This window comes from Choloepus didactylus, chromosome 19 (assembly GCF_015220235.1).
Source record: "Choloepus didactylus isolate mChoDid1 chromosome 19, mChoDid1.pri, whole genome shotgun sequence".
Taxonomy (NCBI): Eukaryota; Metazoa; Chordata; class Mammalia; order Pilosa; family Megalonychidae; genus Choloepus; species Choloepus didactylus.
Genome location: NC_051325.1, coordinates 20,337,507 through 20,363,295, shown reverse-complemented (window position 1 = coordinate 20,363,295; position 25,789 = coordinate 20,337,507). Strand labels below are relative to the sequence as shown.

At 37.7% G+C, this 25,789-nt stretch overlaps 1 protein-coding gene across 7 annotated transcripts in view; it reads left to right on the top strand.

Moving 5' to 3' along the window:
• Positions 1-25,416, top strand: part of NDUFAF5 (NADH:ubiquinone oxidoreductase complex assembly factor 5) — a 53,626-nt gene extending 28,210 nt beyond the window's left edge. For 4 of the 7 annotated variants that reach the window (XM_037812096.1, XM_037812098.1, XM_037812099.1 and 1 more), the window contains 5 exons: positions 1,755-1,952; positions 16,963-17,023; positions 24,581-24,664; positions 25,042-25,124; positions 25,305-25,416. In XM_037812096.1, coding sequence (XP_037668024.1) covers positions 1,755-1,952; positions 16,963-17,023; positions 24,581-24,664; positions 25,042-25,124; positions 25,305-25,394 — 516 coding nt within the window. In that variant the 3' untranslated portion in view covers positions 25,395-25,416. The other 3 variants (XR_005213163.1, XR_005213164.1, XM_037812097.1) reach the window with 3 other exon arrangements.
• The last annotated feature ends 373 nt before the right edge of the window (positions 25,417-25,789 follow it).

Genomic DNA, 25,789 nt, shown 5'->3' with positions numbered 1-25,789 from the left:
AATGCAAATCAAAACCACAATTAGATACCACTTCATACCAACTTGGATGGCAATTGTTGAAAAACCAAAAATGAATGTTGGCAAAGATGTGGTGAAACTAGAACTCCCATGCATTGCTGGTGGGAGTATAAAATGGTGTAGCCACTGTGGACAACAGGTTGGTGGTTCCTCAAAAAGTTAACAATAGAATTGCCGTATTATCATAAACCCAAAAGAGTTGAAAGCAGGGATTCAAACAGATACTTGTTGCCAGTGTTCATAGCAGGATTATTCACAATAGTTAAAAGGTTGAAACAACCCAAGTGCCCATCAGCAGATGAATGGATAAACAAAATGTGGTATATACATACAGTGGAATATTATTCAGCCATAAAAAGGAATGAAGTTCTGATACATCTACAACAGGAATGAACTTTGAAAACATTATGCTAAATGAAATAAGCCAGACACAAAAGAACAAATATTGTATTATTCCACTTACATGAAATATCTAGAATAAGCCAATTCATAGGGACAGAAAGTCAATTAGAGGTTACCAGAGACTGGGGTGAGGGGGCAACGGAGAGTAATTGCTTAAGGTGTACAGAGTTTCTGTTTGGGGCAATGAAAAAGTTTTGATAATGGTTGGTGAAACTCTTAGAAGTAATTAGTAATTACTTTATAATATGTTAAACACAAATTAAAGATGGTGCTTTGATTGGAAGAGCCAGCAATGATTAGGGTTCTGATTTACTTCAGAATCCACCCCTCTCCTGTGATCTTCCTCATTGTTGAGAATAGAGTCAGAACTAGTTACAGATTGTAGACTAAAAGAGTCAGTAAGCAAACATTTGTGATTCTGGAATTTGTTCCAGTCACTGTTTTGCTTAAGTTAGCTATTAAAAATAGTTTTTGTTTTAAAACGAAAATACATGTTCTTAAAGATAACTAATGTATTACCAGGTTAATGTCGTGAGTCGTAATGATTCTTCTATATGTTAGCTTTTTCTGTATAACAAGCAACCCTGATTTAGTGGCTTAAAACAACTATTTACTTATCTCATGATTTGCAGGTGACAGTTTGGGCTGGCCTTAGCTAGAAAATTCTGGATCTGGCTTGATTCACTCATGTGTCTGGGGTCAGCTACCAAATTGCTGAGAGCTGGCTGGTCTAGGATGGCCTCACCTGATTCCTGCTCCACGTCGCTCATCCTCTACCAGGCTCATTCGGACGTGTTCAGAACTTGGTGGGAGAGCAGTATGCCAAGAGAGCCAGGCAATTTGAGGTCTAGGCTTATGAAACTGGCACACTGGCACTTTCTCTGTATTCTTTTGGTCAAAGCAAGTCACAAAGCCAGCCCAGATTTGAGGAGAAGAGCAGTAGACTCCATCTCTTATGGGAGTTGTTACAACATGACATTCCAAAGCGCACAGATACAGGAAGGACTGATTTTTTTGCAATCTATCACACTTGAAAAAAATTTTTTCTTTGAATATTTTTCCAGTTATAAAAATAAGACATTTATTTTTAGAAAATTATAAAACATGTAACAGATAATTATATATTAATATTATCAGTGAATTTATGGCCTATATTCATAATTATACTGTATAGCAAAGACAGTTGGTTGCCTTAGATGTTTATTTATTAGATTAACAGGTTATTAATTTGCCAAAATAAGAATGGTTATAAAATGTTGATTTTTTAATATTCCTTCTTTATAACATTTTTATATGTGGAATTTTGAATAGTTTTGTTGTTTGTCTTGTTACAGATTCATTATGTTTTAAAACCAGATGGAGTGTTTATTGGTGCAATGTTTGGAGGTGACACACTGTATGAACTTCGGTGTTCATTACAGTTAGCAGAAATGGAAAGAGAAGGAGGGTTTTCTCCACATGTTTCTCCTTTCACTGCTGTCAATGACCTGGGACATCTGCTTGGCAGAGCTGGCTTTAATACACTGACTGTGGTAAGTATCAAGAGAATCAAGTAACCTTTTAATTATACAGTTCAGGAATAGCTGCTTCTCACCTTACATACAGAAAACTGCAGATATGGATATTATTGTGGAAAGGCTTTGGTGCCAACCTCTCTTTTTATTAAAGAAAAGCTCTCAATAATCATATTCAGTTTTTATAAAAACATCTTGAATGATACAAGGTGGGAATGTAAAATTTTTAGTGTTACCTGAATAAGTAGCTCAAAACAATTATTAACAGGAATACTATTTTCTACGACAGCCTACTCCATCAGAATCTTCAAATCCTCATAGCATTCCAGATGCTAGACAAAAAGGGACATGCTGTGGCAGTTACAGAACTTCTTCTACCATCAGCCTTTAATGGAAACTGCCATTTGAGCCAGAAATGAGAGAATGTACATTTGCAAGGCCTAGAGTTGGATCAAGGTTAGAGAAGATAGGACTGGGTGCTATGCTATACTGCATTATGGCTGCAGGGATCTGGAAAGAGGACCCCTGGGCTGTCAGCACAGAGGAAACAGTGGATTGGACAGGGCATTGAAGTCCAACAGATGTAGGTTGGCTCCTTACTTTGGCCCTTTTATTAGTTTGAGGAATTTGAACAACTTACCTCACCTCTCTGAACATTCATTTCTTTTAAAAATGAAAATGTTACTCAACTCATATGATGGTTAGTATTAAATAAGATAAAGGGTGAGAAGTGCCTAGCCCATGGGTATATGCTCAATAAATAATAGCCTCTGCCTTCCTCTTTCCCCCACCCTCTACTCCTCGCAAGGTCTCCTCTACTCCTAGAAAAGACTACATTTCCGATAGGGAGTCATCTGGAGAGGCGATGAGTACCCATTCCAACTCCCTCCAGTAGTAAAGTCATTCTAAGGGGCTTGATTACCTGTCTTCAGAGGTCAGTTAAGTAGACGTAGTATGATTTTCTAAACCCCTCAGGCTGGAAGCATCTGTAAACCTGATTAGAAAAAATGTCTTGATGAAGGAAGAAAGCTTTTATTGCAATTAGAGATGATAGGCTTAAATTGTGGTGATGTAGTGTGAATATAGTTCATGAAATCAACCAATCAAAAATAGATTGTTATATTCTTCCTTGTTTTGACAGAGGGCAAAGGGGCTAGACTAGCAGGGTCCGTGATGTTAGAAAGGGAGCTCCAGGAAGGGAGAAAACAAGAGGCTAGAAAAAAGACTAGACCAGGAACTGAAGGCAGACTTCAAGACTGCACAGTGATGTCCAGGGTTGACTTTTTTTTTTTTTTTTTTTAAACTTTTAAATTGCCTAAATCAAATAGAAACCACATATTGAGATGGTGTTGTTGTGAAGTGGGAAGTCGGGAAACTCAGCTTCACATGAGTTTTCTGCTTTGAATTTACACAAACACTGTTAGCAAGGCAATTGTAAATCAAGAGCGATGTATTTTTTAAAACATAATTTTAATTATACAATTAATACTTAAATAATGTATTTCAGATATTTTATATATACTTATAAGATATATTTTGGTTGTAAACATCAAACTATACAGATAGAATGAAAGCGTGTTGTTCCCCTTAATCCGGAAAATCGTAGCTCTCTCCTAAGAGCAGCAGTTATCAAAATTTTGGTCTCAAAAACCCCTCTACATACTTAAAAATTATCAAGGAACCTAAAGGCCTTTTTTTAATGTGATTATATTTATCAATATTAACCAAATTAGAAATTAAAACAGAATTTTTTAATATTTATTATTTTGTTTAAAAATAATAAACTTATTCTGTGTTAACATAAATAACCTTTATGAAAAAGGACTGTTTCCAACACAAACAAAATTGAGAGAGAAGAATGGCATTGTTTTACATTTGCAAATTTGTTGAATGTATTGCTTAACAAGAGGATTGGATTCTCATATGTGCTTCTGGTTCAATGTATTGGAACAACACACATCACATAGCATCAGAAAAATTCCATTGTTTACTCATAAGAGAATGAGAGGTGAAAAAAGCAAATAACATCCTAGTATTATTATGAAAATAGTTTTGACCTCATGGACCCTCCCCTAAAAAGGGTCTCAGGGACTCCCAGGGTCTCCAGACCGCATTTTAAGAACTGCTACCCTAGAAGTAGCTATTATTATCAGTTTGGTGTATGATCTTCCAGATGTATTTTTAAACAAGAAACACTTACCATACCATATATGTAGGGACACATGTACATATATGTATTTCTGAAACTTACTTTTCATCTTTAACAGTATATTTTAGAGAGCTTTCTATATCGTTACAGATATATTTGCCCTCTTATTTTTAATGTATGCATATTATTTTATAGTATGGTTTATTTAACTATTTCCCTAATGAACATTTAGATTGGGTCCCATTTTTTGCCAATAGAAACAGTGCTGCAGTGAGCGTCTTTTTGTTCCTTTTTCACTTGTTTATTCAGTTTTGCAACAAACATTTACTGAGTAACTCCTATGTGCGAGGCACTGTCCTGGGTACCATGGATACAGCAGTAGTCAAACAGAAATGGGGGAAACAGATGACATGACGGAATGCTGTCTGCTAAGAACAAGAAATAGAACAGAGTAGGAGAATCAAAAGTATGTGGGGAAATGTTTTGAAATTTTAGGTCAGTTGACCAGAGAGCCCCTTGCTAAGAAGGTGATATTTGAGTAAAGATTCAAGGAAATAAGAGAGTAAGCCATGCAGGGAAGGAGGCCTTCCCTGCCTTCCCCAGGGGAGAAGTATTCTAGCAGAGGGTACCACCAGTGCACATATATGAACATGTGCATGTAAATACTGAGATGGAATTGCTGTGCTGAAGGGAACCATTGCTCCAGATACTGCCAGGTTGACCCCCCAGAAGAGCTATACCAAACTTATACCCATACCAACCATGTATGAGAAGTCTTTTCCCCACAATCTCACCAACACTTGCTATTATCAGTTGTTTTAATTTAGTAAAAAAGTTTCTATTTTCCTGATCACTAGTTATGTTACACATCTGTTCATATGTTTATTAGCAATTTGTATTTCATCTTCTTTGAATGGTCTGTTCATACCCTTCAGAAATTTTTTTCAAACTTGAACTTAGAGAAAGAGAATTAAAGCACGTATTCTTAACCTGATATTCTCGAACCTATAGAGTGCCTATTGGTAGATTGTGGGGGGTCCAATAACAACAGGACATTGTATACAAAATTGGTTTTGTTATTCATATGTAAGGGAAAAGGTTTCCATCATCAGATCCTAAGAGGACTATAACTGAAAATAAATTGGGAAGAATTGATTTAAATCCTTTAATATTAATATTTATTTTTCTTATAAACTGGAAAAGATTACTTATAAAGTCCCTCTTAAGAATTTTCTCCCATATTGCTATGTTACAAACCTACAGTTGAGGTGGAAAAAAGAAAATCTGTGATTGAGAATGTAAAGCCTCTACTAAAAAGTAAAGGAGGGAGTTATAGGGGACAAGAAATATGTGGTGTGAGGTGTAGTGCACACTTCCATAGGGCAATGTTAAATAATTTGTGCCAGGTCATATCATTTAGTCAACAATATTAGGGGACTCAAAACTTGTTTCCCATTAGGAAAATGATGTAGACTTCTATCCTGACTCAATAAGAGAAAGTTGAATTAGGTTAACCACACATGATTTTCTATGGTTGTAAAGTGGTGTGCTGGTTTGGATGTATTCTGTCCCCCCAAATGCCATGTTCTTTGATTCAGTCTTGTGGGGACAGACACATTAGTGTTGATTCGGTTGGAATCTTTTAATTGAGTGTTTTCATGGAGATGTGACTCAATCAACTGTGGGCGAGAACTTTGATTGGATAATTTCCATGGAGGTATTACCCACCCATTCAGGGAGGGTCTTAATTGAATCACTGGAGTCCTATAAAAGAGTTCACAGACAGGAGGAATTGCTATAGCCAAGAGATACACTTTGAAGAATGCACAGGAACTGAGAGTGGAGCTCTCACATTTGTGTTGATGCCTTTATTTGGACATTTTCATGGCCTTCAGACTGTAACTTTGTAACCAAATAAACCCCCTTTGTAAAAGCCAATCCATTTCTGTTATTTTGCATAACGGCAGGATTAGCAGACCGGAACAAGTGGGTTATGTTTTTTTGAAAGATTTCTACTAAAAATGTTTAACCTGATAATATCTATACAGTATTTGAAATCCTGCATTTCTGTTAATTGGGAAATCCAATGATTCAGAATACCTTCCATATTCTTCTCCCAAAATGAGCTGAATGACTCAAGTATTAATAAAATACAAAAATTTTGGTGTAGAATCTTTTTTATAGTTTATTTTAGAGTTTCTGATTTAATTTAAAAAATCTGTAAGAATGTGTTCCTCAAATCATTAAATTTATCCTGTGAGACATAGACACTGTCTCTAAAATGCTGTATTAATGTTGTACCCAAATTCAGTTTTTTAAAATCCCCATCTAAAAAAGCTTTTATCTAATCAATTATACAGGTTTATGTTGTATACGCCATTAGATATATTACATTTATAATGCAATGGATTTTTTTCTTTTAAAGTAAAATCGAGTCAAATTAGTAATATAGTTGTATTTATATTTATATGACCCTCTTAGTGATTTTTTTTTCAATTAATTGGCACTCTATAAATGAAGCTCATTTCGTTTTAGAATAGATCCGCCAGACTAGTACATTAGGAGAAAGTTGCAGATATGGTCTGTCTTAATTTGAACAAGGCCTTTGACAAAAGCTATTGTGGTATTCTCTTGATTGAGATGGAAATAGTGCTTTTAGTTGGTTTCATTGAATAATTGTTTTCAAAGGGCATTGCTTAATGGCTGGAAATCAGTCTGTAAGGAATTTTATTTTTAACCTTAGAGTCTTTTTTTTTTTTATCTTCATTTTATTGAGATATATTCACATACCATGCAGTCGTACAAAACAAATCGTACATTCGATTGTTCACAGTACCATTACATAGTTGTACATTCATCACCTAAATCAATGCCTGACACCTTCATTAGCACACACAAAAAAATAACAAGAATAATAATTAAAGTGAAAAAGAGCAATTGAAGTAAAAAAGAACACTGGGTACCTTTGTCTGTTTGTTTGTTTGTTTCCTTCCCCTATTTTTCTACTCATCCATCCCTAAACTAGACAAAGTGGAGTGTGGTCCTTATGGCTTTCCCAATCCCATTGTCACCCCTCATAAGTTACATTTTTATACAATTGTCTTCGAGATTCATGGGTTCTGGGTTGTAGTTTGATAGTTTCAGGTATCCACCACCAACTACCCCAATTCTTTAGAACCTAAAAAGGGTTGTCTAAATTGTGCATAAGAGTGCCCACCAGAGTGACCTCTCGGCTCCTTTTGGAATCTCTCAGCCACTGAAGCTTATTTCATTTCCTTTCACATCCCCCTTTTGGTCAAGAAGATGTTCTCTGTCCCATGATGCCAGGTCTACATTCCTCCCTGGGAGTCATATTCCATGTTGCCAGGGAGATTCACTCCCCTGGGTGTCTGATCCCACGTAGGGGGGAGGGCAGTGATTTCACCTTTCAAGTTGGCTTAGGTAGAGAGAGAGGGCCACATCTGAGCAACAAAGAGGCATTTGGGAGGAGGCTCTTAGGCACAATTATAGGGAGGCCTAGCCTCTCCTCCGCAGCAACCGTCTTCCCAAGGGTAAAACCCATGGCAGAGGGCTCAACCCATCAAACCACCAGTCCCCTATGTCTGTGGTCATGCCAGCAAGCATCGAGGTGGGGTAGGCCAAACCCCCGCATTCTCCACCGGCTCCTCAAGGGGGCTCTACATATTTTTTTCCTTGTCTTTTTTTTTTTAAATCAACTGTATGAAAAAAAAATTAAAAAAAAAAAAACAATAAAAGAACATTTCAGAGACCATAAGAAGGGAGTAAGAAAAAGATAACTAACCTAAGATAACTGCTTTACTTCCAACATGTTCCTACTTTGCCCCAAGAAAGTTACCTAATATAGCAACATTTCTGTGAACTTGTTCCTACTATATCCATCAGAAATTAACAGACCATAGTCATTCCTGGGCATCCCCAGAACGTTAAATAGCTTATCTGTTCTTCTTGGATTATTGTTCCCCCTTCCTTAATTGCTCTCTATTGCTAGTTCCCCTACATTCTACATTATAAACCATTTGTTTTACATTTTCCAAAGTTCACATTAGTGGTAGCACATAATATTTCTCTTTTTGTGCCTGGCTTATTTCGCTCAGCATTATGTCTTCAAGGTTCATCTATGTTGTCATATATTTCACAACATCATTCCTTCTTACTGCCGTGTAGTATTCCATCGTGTGTATATACCACATTTTATTTATCCACTCATCTGCTGAAGGACATTTGGGTTGTTTCCATCTCTTGGCAATTGTGAATAATGCTGCTATGAACATTGCATGCAGATATCTGTTCGTGTCACTGCTTTCCGATCTTCCGGGTATATACCGAGAAGTGCAATCGCTGGATCGAATGGTAACTCTATATCTAGTTTTCTAAGGAACTGTCAGACTGACTTCCAGAGTGGCTGAACCATTATACAGTCCCACCAACAATGAATAAGAGTTCCAATTTCTCCACATCCCCTCCAGCATTTGTAGTTTCCTGTTTGTTTAATGGCAGCCATTCTAACCGGTGTTAGATGGTATCTCATTGTGGTCTTAATTTGCATCTCTCTAATAGCTAGTGAAGCTGAACATTTTTTCATGTGTTTCTTGGCCATTTGTATTTCCTCTTCAGAGAACTGTCTTTTCATATCTTTTGCCCATTTTATAATTGGGCTGTCTGTACTATTGTCATTGAGTTGTAAGATTTCTTTATATATGCAAGATATCAGTATTTTGTCAGATACATGGTTTCCAAAAATTTTTTCCCATTGAGTTGGCTGCCTCTTTACCTTTTTGAGAAATTCCTTTGAGGTGCAGAAACTTCTAAGCTTGAGGAGTTCCCATTTATCTATTTTTTCTTTTGTTGCTTGTGCTTTGGGGGTAAAGTCTAGGAAGTGGCCGCCTAATACAAGGTCTTGAAGATGTTTTCCTACATTATCTTCTAGGAGTTTTATGGTACTTTCTTTTATATTGAGATCTTTGGTCCGTTTTGAGTTAATTTTTGTGTAGGGTGTGAGGTAGTGATCCTCTTTCATTCTTTTGCATATGAATATCCAACTCTCCCAGCCCCATTTGTTGAAAAGACCATTATGACTCAGTTCAGTGACTTTGGGGGCCTTATCAAAGATCAGTCAGCCATAGATCTGAGGGTCTATCTCCGAATTCTCAATTCGATTCCATTGATCTATATGTCTATCTTTGTGCCAGTACCATGCTGTTTTGGCAACTGTGGCTTTATAATAAGCTTCAAAGTCAGGGAGTGTAAATCCTCCCATTTCTTTTTTCTTTTTTAGAGTGTCTTTAGCAATTCGAGGCATCTTCCCTTTCCAAATAAATTTGATAACTAGCTTTTCCAAGTCTGCAAAGTAGGTTGTTGGAATTTTGATTGGGATTGCATTGAATCTGTAGATGAGTTTGGGTAGAATTGACATCTTAATGACATTTAGCCTTCCTATCCATGAACATGGAATATTTTTCCATCTTTTAAGGTCCCCTTCTATTTCTTTTAGTAGAGTTATGTAGTTTTCTTTGTATAGGTCTTTTACATCTTTGGTTAAGTTTATTCCTAGGTACTTGATTTTTTTAGTTGCTATTGAAAATGGTATCTTTTTCTTGAGTGTCTCTTCAGTTTGTTCATTTCTAGCATATAGAAACATTACTGACTTATGTGCATTAATCTTGTATCCCGCTACTTTGCTAAATTTGTTGATTAGCTCTAGTAGCTGTATCGTCGATTTCTCAGGGTTTTCCAGATATAAGATCATATCATCTGCAAACAATGACAGTTTTACTTCTTCTTTTCCAATTTGGATGCCTTTTATTTCTTTGTCTTGCCGGATTGCCCTGGCTAGCACTTCCAGCACGATGTTGAATAACAGTGGTGATAGCGGGCATCCTTGTCTTGTTCCTGATCTTAGAGGGAAGGCTTTCAGTCTCTCACCATTGAGTACTATGCTGGCTGTGGGTTTTTCATATATGCTCTTTATCATGTTGAGGAAGTTTCCTTCAATTCCTACCTTTTGAAGTGTTTTTATCAAAAACGGATGTTGGATTTTGTCAAATGCTTTTTTCAGCATCTATTGAGATGATCATTTGATTTTTCCCTTTCGAATTCTTAATGTGTTGTAATACATTGATTGATTTTCTTATGTTGAACCATCCTTGCATGCCTGGAATGAACCCCACTTGGTCATGGTGGATGATTTTTTTTAATGTGTTTTTGGAATCGATTTGCAAGTATTTTGTTGAGGATTTTTGCATCTATATTCCTTAGGGAGATTGGCCGGTAGTTTTCCTTTTTTGTAGCATCTTTGCCTGGTTTTGGTATTAGATTGATGTTAGCTTCATAAAATGAGTTAGGTAGTGTTCCATTTTCTTCAATGTTTTGAAAGAGTTTGAGTAAGATTGGTATCAGTTCTTTCTGGAAAGTTTGGTAGAATTCCCCTGTGAAGCCATCTGGCCCTGGGCATTTATTTGTGGGAAGATTTTTGATGACTGATTGGATCTCTTTGCTTGTGATGGGTTGGTTGAGGTCTTCTATTTCTTCTCTGGTCAGTCTAGGTTGTTCATATGTTTCCAGGAAATTGTCCATTTCCTCTACATTATCCAGTTTGTTGCCATACAGTTGTTCATAGTATCCTCTTATAATTTTTTTAATTTCTTCAGGATCTGCAGTTATGTCACCTTTTTCATTCATTATTTTGTTTATATGGGTCTTCTCTCTTTTTGATTTTGTCAGTCTAGCTAGGGTCTTGTCAATCTTGTTGATCTTCTCAAAGAACCAACTTTTGGTGATATTTATCCTCTCTATTGTTTTTTTTGTTCTCTATGTCATTTATTTATGCTTTAATCCTTGTTATTTCTTTTCTTCTACTTGGTTTAGGATTGGTTTGCTGTTCATTTTCTAGCTTCTTCAGTTGATCCATTAGTTCTTTGATTTTGGCTCTTTCTTCCTTTTTAATATATGTGTTTAGTGCTATAAATTTCCCCCTCAGTACTGCTTTTGCTGCATACCGTACGTTTTGGTATGTTGTGTTCTCATTTTCATTCGTCTCTATATATTTAGCAATTTCTCTTGCTATTTCTTCTTTAACCCACTGATTGTTTAGGAGTGTGTTGTTTAACCTCCAGGTATTTGTGAATTTTCTAAGTCTCTGATGGTTATTGACTTCTAATTGTATTCCATTGTGGTCAGAGAATGTGCTTTGAATGATGTCAATCTTTTTAAATTTATTGAGGCTTGTTTTATGTCCCAGCATATGATCTATTCTGGAGAAAGTTCCGTGAGCACTAGAAAAGTATGTGTATCCTGGTGATTTGGGATGTAATGTCCTGTATATGTCTGTTAAATCTAATTCATTTATCAGATTGTTTAGGTTTTCAATTTCCTTATTGGTCTTCTGTCTGGTTGATCTATCTATAGGAGAGAGTGATGTGTTGAAGTCTCCCACAATTATTGTGGAAACATCAATTGCTTCCTTTAGTTTTGCCAGTGTTTCTCGCATGTATTTTGTGGCACCTTGATTGGGTACATAGACATTTATGATTGTTATTTCTTCTTGTTGAATTGCCCCTTTTATTAGTATATAGTGGCCTTCTTTGTCTCTCAAAACATCCCTGCATTTAAAGTCTATTTTATCTGAGATTAATATTGCTACACCTGCTTTCTTTTGGCTGTAGCTTGCATGAAATATTTTTTTCCATCCTTTCACTTTCAGTTTCTTTGTGTCCCTGTGTCTAAGATGAATCTCTTGTATGCAACATATTGATGGTTCATTTTTTTTTGATCCATTCTGCGAATCTATATCTTTTAATTGGGGAGTTTAATCCATTTACATTCAACGTTATAACCATGAAGGCATTTCTTGAATCAGCCATCTTCCTTTGGTTTATGTTTGTCATATATATTTTTCCCCTCTCTCTATTAATATCCTTTATTGTACCCATACCAAATCTCTTTAGTATTGAACCTTTCTCCAAGTCTCTCTGTCCTTTCTTTGTTTCTCTGTCTGTAGGGCTTCCTTTAGTATCTCCAGTAGGGCAGGTCTCTTGTTAGCAAATTCTCTCAGCATTTGTCTGTCTGTGTAAAAATTTAAGCTCTCCCTCAAATTTGAAGGAGAGCTTTGCTGGATAAAGTATCCTTGGTTGGAAATTTTTCTCACTCAGAATTTTAACTATATCGTGCCACTGCCTTCTCGCCTCCATGGTGGCTGCTGAGTAGTCACTACTTAGTCTTATGCTGTTTCCTTTGTATGTAGTGAATTGCTTTTCTCTTGCTGCTTTCAGAACTTGCTCCTTCTCTTCCGTGTATGACAGTGTGATCAGAATATGTCTCGGAGTGGGTTTATTTGGATTTATTCTGTTTGGAGTTCGCTGAGCATTTATGATTTGTGTATTTATGTTGTTTAGAAGATTTGGGAAGTTTTCCCCAACAATTTCTTTGAATACTCTTCCTAGACCTTCACCCTTTTCTTCCCCTTCTGGAAGACCAATGAGTCTTATATTCGGACGTTTTATATTATCTATCATATCCCTGAGGTCCGTTTCGATTTTTTCAATTTTTTTCCCCATTCTTTCTTTTATCCTTTCATTTTCCATTCTGTCATCTTCCAGGTCACTGATTCGTTGTTCAACTTCCTCTAGTCTTGTACTATGAGTGTCCAGAATCTTTTTAATTTGGTCAACAGTTTCTTTTATTTCCATAAGATCATCTATTTTTTTATTTAGTCTTACAATGTCTTCTTTATGCCCCTTTGTATCCTGTACTATGGTCTCATTGTTCATCTTTAGTTCTTTGACTAGCTGCTCTAGGTGCTGTGTCTCCTCTGATCTTTTGATTTGGGTGCTTGGGCTTGGGTTATCCATATCGTCTGGTTTTTTCATATGCTTTATAATTTTCTGTTGTTTTTGGCCTCTTGGCATTTGCTTAACTTGTTAGGGTTCTTTTAGGATTTGTAGACCAATTGAAGTCCTTATCTCTAATTTATCAGATCTACAGCTTCGTGAAGTGCACTTTCTCTAACTAACCAGCAGGTGGCGTCCACAAGCCACCTGTTCTCCACAAGCCAGTTCTCCCCTGCTTTGCCTTTGTGGTGAGTGGGGGAGTGAGTCTTGTGGGGTCCAATTGGTGTACCAAGCTTGCGTGTGTAGTTGGTGTTGCCCGCCCTGTATATGGGGCGTGTTTCTGGGCAGTCAGGGAGGGGGGGTGGCTCTAACAATCAAATCTCCCTGGTGATCCTGGAGTTTTAAAGCTGCTGCAATAGTCTAATCCTTCAGTTCAGTCCTGCCACAGTTTGTCTCTGCCACTGACCCACAAGTCCTTGGTATTGGCGTATGGCTCCTGAGACTTGCAAGTGGGTCCCTCTTCCAGGCCATGCACCCCCTGGTCCTCTGTTGAGGGATGACTGTGCTATGTCACAGGTGAGTGCCGTCCCACCAGGGCGGTTCTGGGCTGCTGGGCTGTGTAGGGAGGCTCCCAGTCTGCTGAAATGATGGCTGAATGGGGCTTTGTTAATTCACACTGTTCCACCTTCCCACCTATGGGATAATCAGCTGAGGTTGCAGGGAAGGCTAATGTCCACGCCCAGTTTTGTGGTGTGTGCCTGTTATTTGAAGCACTTCAGTCACCCTGGGTTGTCTGGGGCAGCTCTGGGCTATGGGGCTGGCGATGGGCAGGAGTGTTTCCTGTCCACCAGGATGATGGCTGTGAGCAGACACCCTGATTTTCTTGGGAAGTTGTGGTGGTTAGTGAATTTTCTCAGCCACTGGATTATTGCCTTTTGTCTCAGAGCTCTCTTAGTTCTGCTCTTGTCTTGACCTGCCCAAATTGCAAGTCTTTGAAGCTTTCTGTATTGGGCTTCTTAGAGTAATTGTTTTAGAAAAAGAAAAAAGAATTAAAAAAAAAAAAAAATGGGCCCTCCTCAGAGATCTAATGGGTTATTGAAATGCTAAGAGACAAAGCAATTAGGGCCATTAAGGAAAGGTCCACAGGGCAGAGAGATCAGCTTTTCTTCGGGATTTGCATATGAGCCTCAGGGCCTGAGCTCTGCCCTTCCCCTTTCGATGTTCACCAGAACTCCAAAAATCCTCCGCTTTTAATTTTGAGTTTTTCATGCTGTTTTTTTCTATGCCTGTTTCCTCTCTGCTGGGCTGGCTGCTCTCAGATTCTCTGGTGTCTGGTCTCAGTCTATCTATGGTTGGAGTTTGGATCAGTAGAATGGGTTTCCAATAAGGGCTGCCACTGCAGTTCTCCCTTTTCTTTCCCGGAGCTGACAGCCCCTCCTCCCACGGGACTGAGCCTGGCAGGGAGGGGTTCGGGTCCCCTGGCGACAAAAACTTACAGATTTCGCTGATCTCAGCAGTTCAACGTTTTCATGAGTGTTGTATGAAGTATGCCCAAAGTCAGATTGCTCTGTGGTGTCCAGTCCACGCAGTTCCTGGGTTTCTACCTACTTTCCTGGAGAAGTAACTAAAACATACAGCTCACCAGTCTGCCATCTTGCCCCACCTCCAGAGTCTTTTTTTAAAATAGTTTCTTAATGTAGAAAAATATGTACATGAAATGGTCATGATCTTTCTCTTTTTTGCCCTTTTTCCCTCCCACCCAGAGATGAGCTTATTCAAAAGCACATACACACAACCTGATCCATGCATGTGTTAGAAAGACAGAAAGAGAGAGAACGGGAAGAAAAGTATTTGTAAAGAGAATGAGAGAAATAGAGGGAGCAAGGTCTGAAATGAAAAGAAGTCTCCTCCTGATTTCTAACACCCTGCCCCTCTCCCCAGAGATGATCTTTATTAACTCTCTTATGTTTCCTTTCAAACAATTTTTTCTTCGTAGACCCAAATATAATTATGTTCTTTAAACCCATGCATACAATACTATACACACTACTGTTTTGCTTTTATTTTTTTTATTTTTTTTATTTTTTTTATTTCTAGTCAATGACAAATCTTGGAGAGCTCCCCCTATAGACATATACCTAGAGAACTCTCCCTATAGACATATACCTACTGCATTCTTTTTTTTTTTTTTGACTTTTTAACTCTATTATTTTAATTATATTTTTTCTTTTGCTTTTTTTTTTTTATTAAATTCAGCTTTATTGAAATACATACCATACAGACACCATACAATCATCCATGGTATACAATCAACTGTCCACAGTATGATAACATAGTTGTGCGTTCATCACCACAATCTATCTCTGAACATTTTCCTTACATTAGAAATGGATACATAGTATTTCACTGAATACATATACTTTAATTTACTTAACCTGTCTTTTTTTGACAGACATTAAATTGTTCCAGTTTGGGTTTGTTTCTGTTTTTTTTTAATCATTCCAAGAATGCTGTAGTGAATTTCCTTTCACACGATATTGGCACATCTATCAGGTAAACTTATAGCAGTGGAATTGCTGGGTCAAAGAATTTATGCATTTCAAATTTTGATATATGATTTGATATAAATTAGTCTCCAAAAGGCAGCATTAATTTACATGGCCCATCAGTAGTGTATATGAGTACCTGTTTGTACAGGCTCAGACAACCCAGGGGATTTTACCAAATGTTTTTGTTTCTGCCAACCTGATTGTTAAAAAATGGTGTTATGCTACTTTATTTTGCATATCTGAGGTTAAAATATATATATATATATGTATATATGTATATATATGGTCATTTTGCTTTGCATTCCTTTAATTATGAGTGAGAATGAATGTTTTTGATAAGTGTTCTTTTGGGCTTTGTACTTGATTCTGTGCAACATTAAAGTCCAAAATTGGGAGGAATAGTGAACAATTAGATAAAGCTGTGGAATGCAAAAAGATCTAGACAGTTCAGAAGTGGTTGTGCATACAAACAAAATGCAATTTAATTGAGGTCCATGCAGCATTTTGATAGCAAACTTGAAAAAAGAAAAGTAAGTGTCCTGTATTTAGGGTAATTAATGCTAGTTCCCAATACAGGCAGACTCCTAAATCTTAGTGCTTAACACAATAAAATTTTACCACTCACACCATAGTCCCATGGTGATTAGACTGCTTGTCTCCATCCTGTAGCTGTGCCATCTGGTACTTGTGTCCTCTAGGGGCGCCACAGCAGACAAGAAGGCTTGGAAAGGCTCACCAGGTCTTTACTGCCTTGCCCTTTTTTTTCTGGCACATGGATTTTGGGGAGCATCAGTTGTTTCTGCCACCTGCACCAATACAATACTAAACTCTTGCATCAAGCCTCAAAAAGAAAGGGGTGGGGGTGGTGTCATTGTGTCATTGCACAGTCATTCATTTGATAAACTCCTTATGTGCCAGCAGTGAGCCCATCTCCTAAATAAGCTAGTGAGGTATTGGCCACTTTACTAGAGGTAGAATGAAAAAATCTTGGGAGATAGTCCCAATCTATCTCTAAAGAATAAGTTGTCTCTAGGATATTTAGCTGGATTTGGGGTGCCCTGTTTTGAGAGAAATTGATATTGAACTGTGTCCACAGAACTGTAGTCAGAATGTGTAAGGATCTATAAATTTTGTCTGGAAGACTAAGGGGAACTAGGATGGTGTCCTAGAAGAGCTTTCAAAGACATGGAGAAGAGGTTGGTGGTTTGTAGAGTACAGAATAGACTTGTTCTGTGTAGTTCCTGAAGAAAGCACTTGTACCAGTGGAGTTTTAGGAAGATTTTTCTCAGTATGAGTAATATTTATTCAACAATTTGAAATCTTCATAAATCAAGCATAAGCCGGATGACATCTGTGCAGAATATTGTAAAGAAGATTCTTGCTTATTGTGACAGATTGGACTGAGGCATCTCTGTGACCCTCTTTCAAATCTGGATTTTTTTATGATGAATGTCAAATGAATATTCCTCTTTCTTTTTAAATAGGATACTGATGAAATTCAAGTTAACTATCCTGGCATGTTTGAATTGATGGAAGATTTACAAGGTAAAGCACTTTCCTTTAAAAATGTTTGGGCTCCATTTGAGAATCGTATTTTGAGAGCCAATTCTGTGGCAGACACTCAAGCTAAGCGCTAGGGTGAGAAAAAAGCATTCTGTCTTCATGGAACTTATAATAGGAAACGGGAGAGGCAGGCACTAGGCAACTGTCACAAACAAATGTTAAATTAGAATTGTGGTAAGGGCTATGAAGTACTAAATGCTATGACTGCCTAGAAAAGGATGGCAGGGCTTTCTTGAAGAGTGCATTTGGAACTGGTAGAGCACATCTGTGTCTTTTTCCAGCTACAGTTGGCAGCCACGTCCAGGCATAAGAAAGCCCAGAGTTGGATTGGTTTAGTATTGGAATATTGTCAGGGAGACAGGTCCTGGTATGAGAAGGTCAAAGAATTCTTCTCCAAGGGAGTGGTGGTGGAGCTGTGCTCTGACTAAGTGAGGAGGAACTAACTAGGTGAAGAGGGAAGGGAAGTGATGACAGGCAAGGAGACTAGCATATGCAAAGACCCTGTTGTAGGAAACAACATAGCAAGAACTGACAGAGGGCATTGTGGCTAGAGTACAGGGAACAAGAGAAGGGAGTTAAGGGATGAAATTGGTGGGTAAATGGGGGCCAGAGATCCTGCAGCAGGGCCTCATAGACCTTAAGATTGTTTGTCTTTATCTTAAGACATCCATCTAGGTATTTTAATGGGGGAGGAGAGGGAGGTCACAATACCAGATTCATAATTTGTAGAGAATGGATTGGCAGAGAAATTAGATAGGGAGACTTAGTAAAACCCTCTGGGAGATGCTGTTGGTTTGGACTGAGGTAGGGCCGAAAGAGATGGAGAAAAATGAATGGGTTCCAGAGATATCTAGGAAGTATTTAACAGACTTTGCAGATGGGTTGGATGTGAGCAGACGAAGGAGAGAGACATTTCAATTTCAAGCATAACTGCTGTATTTCTACCTCACAAAACCAGATAGATGGTGGTGCCCTTCAGTGATATAAGAAATGGTAAAAGAAGGCTAGGTATGGGCAGGGATAGATTTGAGTTCAGATTTGGTTCTGTTGGGTTTGAAGTGCTTTTGAAATTTTTAAGAGAATAGTATCAAGTAGGCAGTTAGATATATGGGTATGTGCCACAGAAGAGGCAACTGGCCTGGCTAAAAAATGAGTGTCATTTGTGAAGAGGTGGTATTTGAAGCAGTCTCTTAGAGTAAGCACATAAAGTGAGAAGAGAAAGCAGCTTAGTGCTGAGCCTCCAGAAAGCTAACATATAGTGGCTGTGTAGAGGAAGGACAAGCCTGCAGAGAGAGAAGGAATGGCTAGCAAACTATTAGGGAAAAACAACAGAAAAGAACAGTATCACCTAAAATAAGAGAAAAGGTGTTTTAAAACAAAGGGAGCACTCAGCAGTATCAAATGCTGCTGTGAAGCAAGATAAGGCCTGAAAAGGTAAGAGCTCTTTTGTTGAAGTAATGAGAGTAGAAGTAATTAGAGCAGATTGAGGATGTAAGTGGAAGATGAGGAACCAGAGACAACAAATACATACAATTCTTACAAGAAGTTTGGCTTTGAGAGGTGAGAGATGGAAAAGGTACATGTGCCAGAAAGGGAGGTGGGGGGATGGGAGATGGGAAGAGGTTTTTCCTTCTGTTTTAGGACTTGAGTTCATTTAACTGGCAATTTTTGGAATCGAAGTGCTTCCATAGAAATGACTCTAGAAGAGGGAGAAGGGATGATTCATGATGACAGGTATCTAAGAAGGTAGAAGAGAATGAGATACAAGGGCCAGGGTGGACAGATTAACTCTGGATAAGGGGAGGGGCAGATTTATAGAAGGAAGGGAGGAGGGATAGTGCTAATGGACAAAGATATGTATGTTTGATAGCAGAAATTTCCATCTAATGGCTTCTATTTTTCTTTGTCAAGCAGGAAATAAGGTCATATGCCAAGAGTGAAAGGGTCAAAGGTTTGAGAACCGAGTGGGGACAATTTGAAATAGTCATTGTAGAGAGTGGGAAGGTGAATTGACCAGGGAAACATTAAAGAATTGGAAGGGTACAGTTGGCAGTTCAGGACCAGGCACAAAAAAGCAGATACTTGGGTGGGTTAGGTTGGGTTGAGAGTGACAAAAAAAACAAGGACAAAAAAATAATTCCAAGAGTGTCATTGAAATAATAGACCAAAGAGTCTAGGTCAAAAGAGGGAGGAAATGCAGTGGGGGTGGAGTGTAGTGAGCTGATGGATTGATTGGGAGAAAGTAGAGGAGCTATGTATCGGTCATCCCACAGAGGTCACAGAACGTCATGGTAGCAGTACCTGAATGTGCTGGAAAGATAGGAGGTTGTGGTCAGAAAGTGGGATGTTTGAATTGATGCTCTCGGAAGTAAAGAAATGACAAGTGACAGCTAAGTCCAAGCCATGCCACAGATATAGTGACAGGTGGAATGATGGCTCATAGGTGAGAAGATTAAAAAATCTCAGAGGCCATGGGATTTGGTTATTAATGTGGAACTCACCCATGGTGGTGACAGAACTTGGGGTACAGAGGAAAACTAAGCCAGGTATCAATCCCTTCCATGAATGAGGGGTATGACTGGGAATCTGATGTCTGACAAGGAATGGAAGAGGGTTATAGGCAAAAGGTATAGGTCTCAGCAGAACAAGATTTTTTGATAGGGTAGGGAAGTAATGTTCTGTAAGAGGCTTTAACGAGCATCAAGAACACAAACCCTACTTCTCAACTTCTCAACTCAGAGAGGTGAGTTATGCAAAAATAAACATCTACCACTTGAGAGGCCTTCTGGAGAAGTGATTTTCTCAAAGGAGAACCTCAACTTACACCAACTGATTTTGTGAGGCTTGTTCTTTTTTTTTTTTTTTTAATTCATTTTATTGAGATATATTCACATACCATGCAGTCATACAAAACAAAAATAACAAGAATAATAATTAAAGTGAAAAAGAGCAATTAAAGTAAAAAAGAACACTGGGTGCCTTTGTTTGTTTGTTTGTTTCGTTCCCCCATTTTTCTACTCATCCATCCATAAACTAGACAAAGGGGAGTGTGGGCCATATGGTTTTCCCAATCACATTGTCACCCCTCATAAGCTACATTTTTATACAATCATTTTCAAGATTCATGGGTTCTGGGTTGTAGTTTGATAGTTTCAGGTATTTACTGCTAGCTACTCCAACTCACTAGAACCTAAAAAGGGTTGTCTGTATGGTATGTAAGAGTGCCCACCAGAGTGACCTCTTGGCTCCTTTTAGAATCTTTCTGCCCCTGTAGCTTATTTCGTTTCCTTTCACATCCCCCTCTTGGTCAAGAAGATGTTCTCCATCCCACGATGCCGGGTCTACATTCCTTCCCCGGAGTCATATTTCACATTGCCAGGGAGATTCACTCCCCTGGGTGTCTGATCCCACGAAGGGGAGAGGGCAGTGATTTCACCTGCCAAGTTGGCTTAGCTAGAGAGAGAGGGGTGAGGTTTGTTCTTTATTATACAAATGGACAGATAGTTTTAATGAATGAACATGACTTCTTGTCTCCTGGTCTGGTGCTCTCTTAACTAACCATGTGGCATCTTGTAGGTTGTTCATTTTTAACAAGGTCCATTTTACCCATTATTCAGCCTTTCTGAGTATGAAGATTCTGTCAACTTTAAAACGGAAAGATGTGTATCTGAAAACTTACAATTGTAGTCTCTTTCCATTTATTTTAATTTAATCCAGGGATTGGCAATTCTTGCATGCATACTCAGAATGACAAAGGACCAATAATAAATCACCATAACCCACTTCCCACCACCCTTAGCATTTAGCTTCCCTGACGTGATCATGGATCCCCTTATCCCTGGTCTTGGAGATGGTAGTGGGCTGATGAATGAGTCTCTGGTGGTAAAAAAAATAAAAAAAATAAAATAAAATAAAAAAATACGGCATTTATTTTTGTTTTCTTTGTAATAAATGCTGTGCTCATGATTTATTTCAAGAAGGAAGAGAGAAAGAGATCAGAAATTTTCCTGTCAGTTGGAAAAGTTACTGCCCACTGATTTAAAAATACAGTACTTTGTGCTAAGTACAATTCAGTGAGGTTTCCTAATATCCTAATTTTACAGATGAGCAAATTGAGGCATTGAGACATTCAATGTCACAGTAAATGCCGGAGCTGTGATTTAAATCCAGGCAGTCTTGTCCCAAAACCCTATACTGCTGCTTAGTGTAACCTAATTTGATATGTGTGCATTTTTTAAAAAATTGAAGTTCAGCATATATGTTCAGTACAGTACACTAATTTTAAGTGTACAGCTTGTATTTTTAACCAGATCAAAGTATTGAACTTTTCCAACCCTCCTGAAGATTCCCTCATGCCCTTTCCTAGTTGATAACCCTCCTTTCCCCTGACGATTTTAAATAGATCATGTATTTTGAGGAACTATTAATGTTTACCTTTAAAAGGCTTTGCTTTGATATCTCTATCTATAGAAGGATTAGGAGGAATTATCTAAAGATAACTTGCAAAATTCTTATTCAACAAACTTAATATAAAGATTAGCTGGTTGACTTTTGTAATCCTGCAGTTAGTATTTTTGAGCATCTACCATGTTCCAGTCACTAAGCCCGTGCAGGAATGCAGTGATGAAAATACATAGTTCCTGATGTCAGGGAGCTTATGGTCTAGAAGAGAAAAAGAGAGATAGAGAGTAAGACATCCACATTCTACTGCAAAATGAGATCATTGACTTGTAAACTGCAGGGAGAAGCACTAAATCTGCTTAGGGAGTCAGGGATGCAGAAGAGGCAGCTGCCAAGCTGAAATGAGTTTATCAGGAGAAAAAAAGGCAGGCGGGGTTAGGGGTGGGGTGGTCAGGAAGGAGGCATTGCATTCCAGGAAACTGCCTGTGTACAATCTGATGCAGAGTTGTCAGTCAGAGCCTTCTAGATTTTATCCAGTGTGCTTGTAATGTCATGGAATAATTTTGAGCTGAGGAGAGACAATCAAATTAGTGTGTTAGAAAGCTTACCCTGCCAACATTGTTTAAGAGGCATAGTTTATGAGGAAATTAAGATGTAAGTTGTTCTTGTTATACATGAAGAAACTGAGGCACAGAGAAAGGCCAAATAACTTGCCCAATGTGATGTTTTTAGTAAGTGATAAAACCAGGATTTAAGCCCAGATAAGCAGCCTGACTCAGATCCTGATATCTCAACCACTACACAGTGAAAAGGTCCTGAGTTAGGACAGAGGCAGCTGGGGTGGAAAGACGAATGATCATAGCAGTTAATGGGGGGAACAGAGGAGTCTTGGAAGACTTCCCAGGTTTGCTCCTTTGCTGACTGGAAAATAGTGTTATCTTCAAATTCAAACACTTCAAATTGGTTTTAGAAGTATTTTATTTTGTGTTATACCTTTTTCTTGATGCTTGTGGTGTGCCTCATTTAAGCTGCCATTATTATTAATTTACAGAAAAAAGTCCAGAATGTTGGCCTAATTTTACAAAACAAGTTACATATCAGCTGACGAATGCATGAGAAATTTTGGAGACTTTCACAGTAGTTTTAAGGTAAGTTGTAGTTTTTAGACAATACTCAGTATTGTTCCTAGTTAACAATAATAAATTACGTTTTTTTAATATGCATTTGAACTTAACCTTAAAAACACTGTGAGAGTCTAAAAAAATTATCTGCTGGTCAGATTTTTCTCTCAGAGCAAAGCCCAGAGTGAGTCAGAAGTCTCTGAATGTGTTTCCCAGGTGGTCTTTAGTAAAGGTCCACCATGAAGTATTATTGTTCCATTTTGAAGATGATAAAATTGAGTTTAATAGGGAGTAAATTACTTGCCCCAGGTTAGATAAGACCAGATCTGGAATCTGCCTGGTTGATTATGATCTCTTTCCACCCCAACACGCAGCTTCCCCAAGGAGAAGGGAAATTCAGTATGGTTCTTCCCTGATGAGGGAAGTTAATAACTATCATATACAGTAGTGCCATTAAATTTCTATATGGCTGAAAGATCTGGCTCAGATCTTCAAAAAGAGTGTCATGCTTAATTTTAGTATTCTAATACCTCTTGTCTAGAAGGCATTTTAGAATTTCTAGTGCAGCAAGGATTTACATTAAAAAAATTCACTCTGTTTTCCACTGTTGTTGCCTGTATCTAAAGCCTCAGCAATGGGAAGTTGAGCAGAAATGAAAGCACTTCATCACACTGCTTCCCCAAGGAAAATGTTTCATCAGCGATAGACTCGTCCAATATGATATGATTCTTCACTCAGTATGATTGATATTCATTATGTAGGAAGATGTTTTTGAATTAGATTATGAAACGAGTCTAATGTGTTAGAACTAGAAGACTTGACACCATTCATTCTGACCACTTTGACCAGTGACTAGCCACCTTGACTAGAGATCATCCAGTCTGACCACCTGAGGACCCAGAGCCATGGCCTAAAGCCATCCTCCAGCTATTTTGTGGCAGAACAAGAATAAGGTGCCCTTTTTTCTTGATGATGATTAATGTTCTAGTTGTGTATCTGTTATTTCCATGAACTAGGGCTGTTAAACTCACAGGATGCTGGATGCTGCCTTTAGTAGTATCAGAGATTCATTATTTTAGGGAATAATAGGAACCCTTTGGGAAAGAAGAAAAAAGCTTTAGTGACGGCAGCTAACTTGATAATGCTTAATAAGGTCATTGAAAACTTGAGAGTTTATTACTATTAAGCTACAGGTGAACACTGATATTGGGAAATAGATTGGCTTCTTTGAAAGTGAAAAACAAAACTAAGAAACTGATTTTTGATCATGAAGTAAAGTTTAATATAAAGAACAAACATGAAAGATTTTTTTTTTTAATTCTTTTAATTTTTGTAGACTAGTTTAAAACATGGGCTTTCAAAGTAATTTTCTTTAGGATATGCATAAATAAAAAGAAATAAAACAATATGAATTTTTAATGACTTTATCAACTTGAAGGAATGAAGTATAAAATTAAATTTTAAGACGTTGAGAAATGTCCCTGAAAAGAATTCACATAATTCTTTCCTAATCTGGAATTAGTAAAATCTTATCAAATCTTAAAACACAGAGCTAGTAGCTTTGGTACCATCCAAGAAATCTTAAAACCATCTTCCAAGTTCCATGATCAGACTTACCTCTATAGTTTAGGAGTGAGGCATTATGTGACTGTTCTCTCCTCTTTGAAAAGCAGTTAAATGTGGCATGAGAATGACATCCATGGAAACACACTTGTTAGCTACTCACCTGGAAGGCCATTCACTGTGGTTTTGCCCACCTGGCTTACTTTAGACAATTGCTGGCCAATAAAGCATGCTTGAAGGGTTTGCCTCCTGGAATTTTGCTTCTTCACCTATTTTAATTTTGAAGAAGATTCACCTAGTTTTGCCTCAGATCACTTTAGAAGCCTCACTCAATCTGAGATCATAATCAGATTTAGGTTATTTTATGTAAGTGTTAGAGTAGGTTAAGTCCATGATTTTGAGCGCCTCAGGGTTTTGGCTGGATTGTCTAAACCTGTCTGTACTGTATTTTTAGGTATGGGAGAAAGTAACTGTTCTTGGAATAGAAAAGCCCTTCTGCATCGAGACACAATACTGGCAGCTGCAGCAATTTATAGAGGTAAGGGGCCTGACCATTCTTCCCACATGATCCTCACCGAGGAACTTTTGCATATCATGTTGATTCCCTTAAAATGGCCAATAATTTTCTTTTCCTATTGTAGTACCCTCAGACTTCCTGTGCCCTCACAACATTCAGACCTCTGATCTTCCTCTCAAAACACAGATCCTGTAGCTCCATATCCTTTTTCCAAACAGCCCTATTGTTCCTTACTGTCAGCTTCTGAGTGTTGAGGAGTTTCATGCAAGGCATTCTCAGAATCCTACAAGTAACTTGTACTATTCTCTCTTTGATGGACATTACTTTTTATTGAGCAGATAGGTTTTTTTTTCCTACTTTATGTTTTCTCTGATTTTGACCATTATTTATCTTTATAGAAATGTACAGAAATGAAGATGGTTCAGTACCTGCCACATATCAGATCTATTACATGATAGGATGGAAATATCACGATTCACAGGTAACATTAAGACAGATTACTTGTCTTAGTGTGTTCAAGTTTCCTTTTTTTTTTTTTCTTTTTCACTGTTTCTTAACTTAAGGTGGGAGGTTTTTTTTTACATAAGACTGCGCTGAAGGGTTAATCGGAGCTAACTATATATCTGTTTCTAATGTCTTTAATCTTTATTTTTATTTTCAGGCGAAACCAGCTGAAAGAGGTTCCGCAACTGTGTCATTTGGAGAGCTAGGGAAAATAAGCAATCTTGTGTCACAGGAGAAAAAATCATAATAAATATTTAATTCTCTGTTAATGTAGTCTAGAATTTTCATTAGAAATTGGTAGCTTTCCCATCTAAAAATGTTAAATTTTGAAGCAAGAAGCAATACATAAGCTATTTACTAAAAAACTTGTCTAATAATTAGAATAACGTAACAGCACATCTGTATTTAGTAACTATTTCAGTTTACATGGTTTCTTTTTTCATATGAATAGTGTTTATTCTAGTGATTTGAGTGCTTTATTTGCAGATTCAGCCTTAAAGCAAAGATCTCTTCCTGAAAAATCCACAAATATGTTCACATATATAAACGTCTGACTCAATGGAAAACATTTCTTATGCTGACATTCTATACCTTTTCCTCCTTCTTAATCTTTTATTATTTCTGTGGGAGGACTGCAGCCAT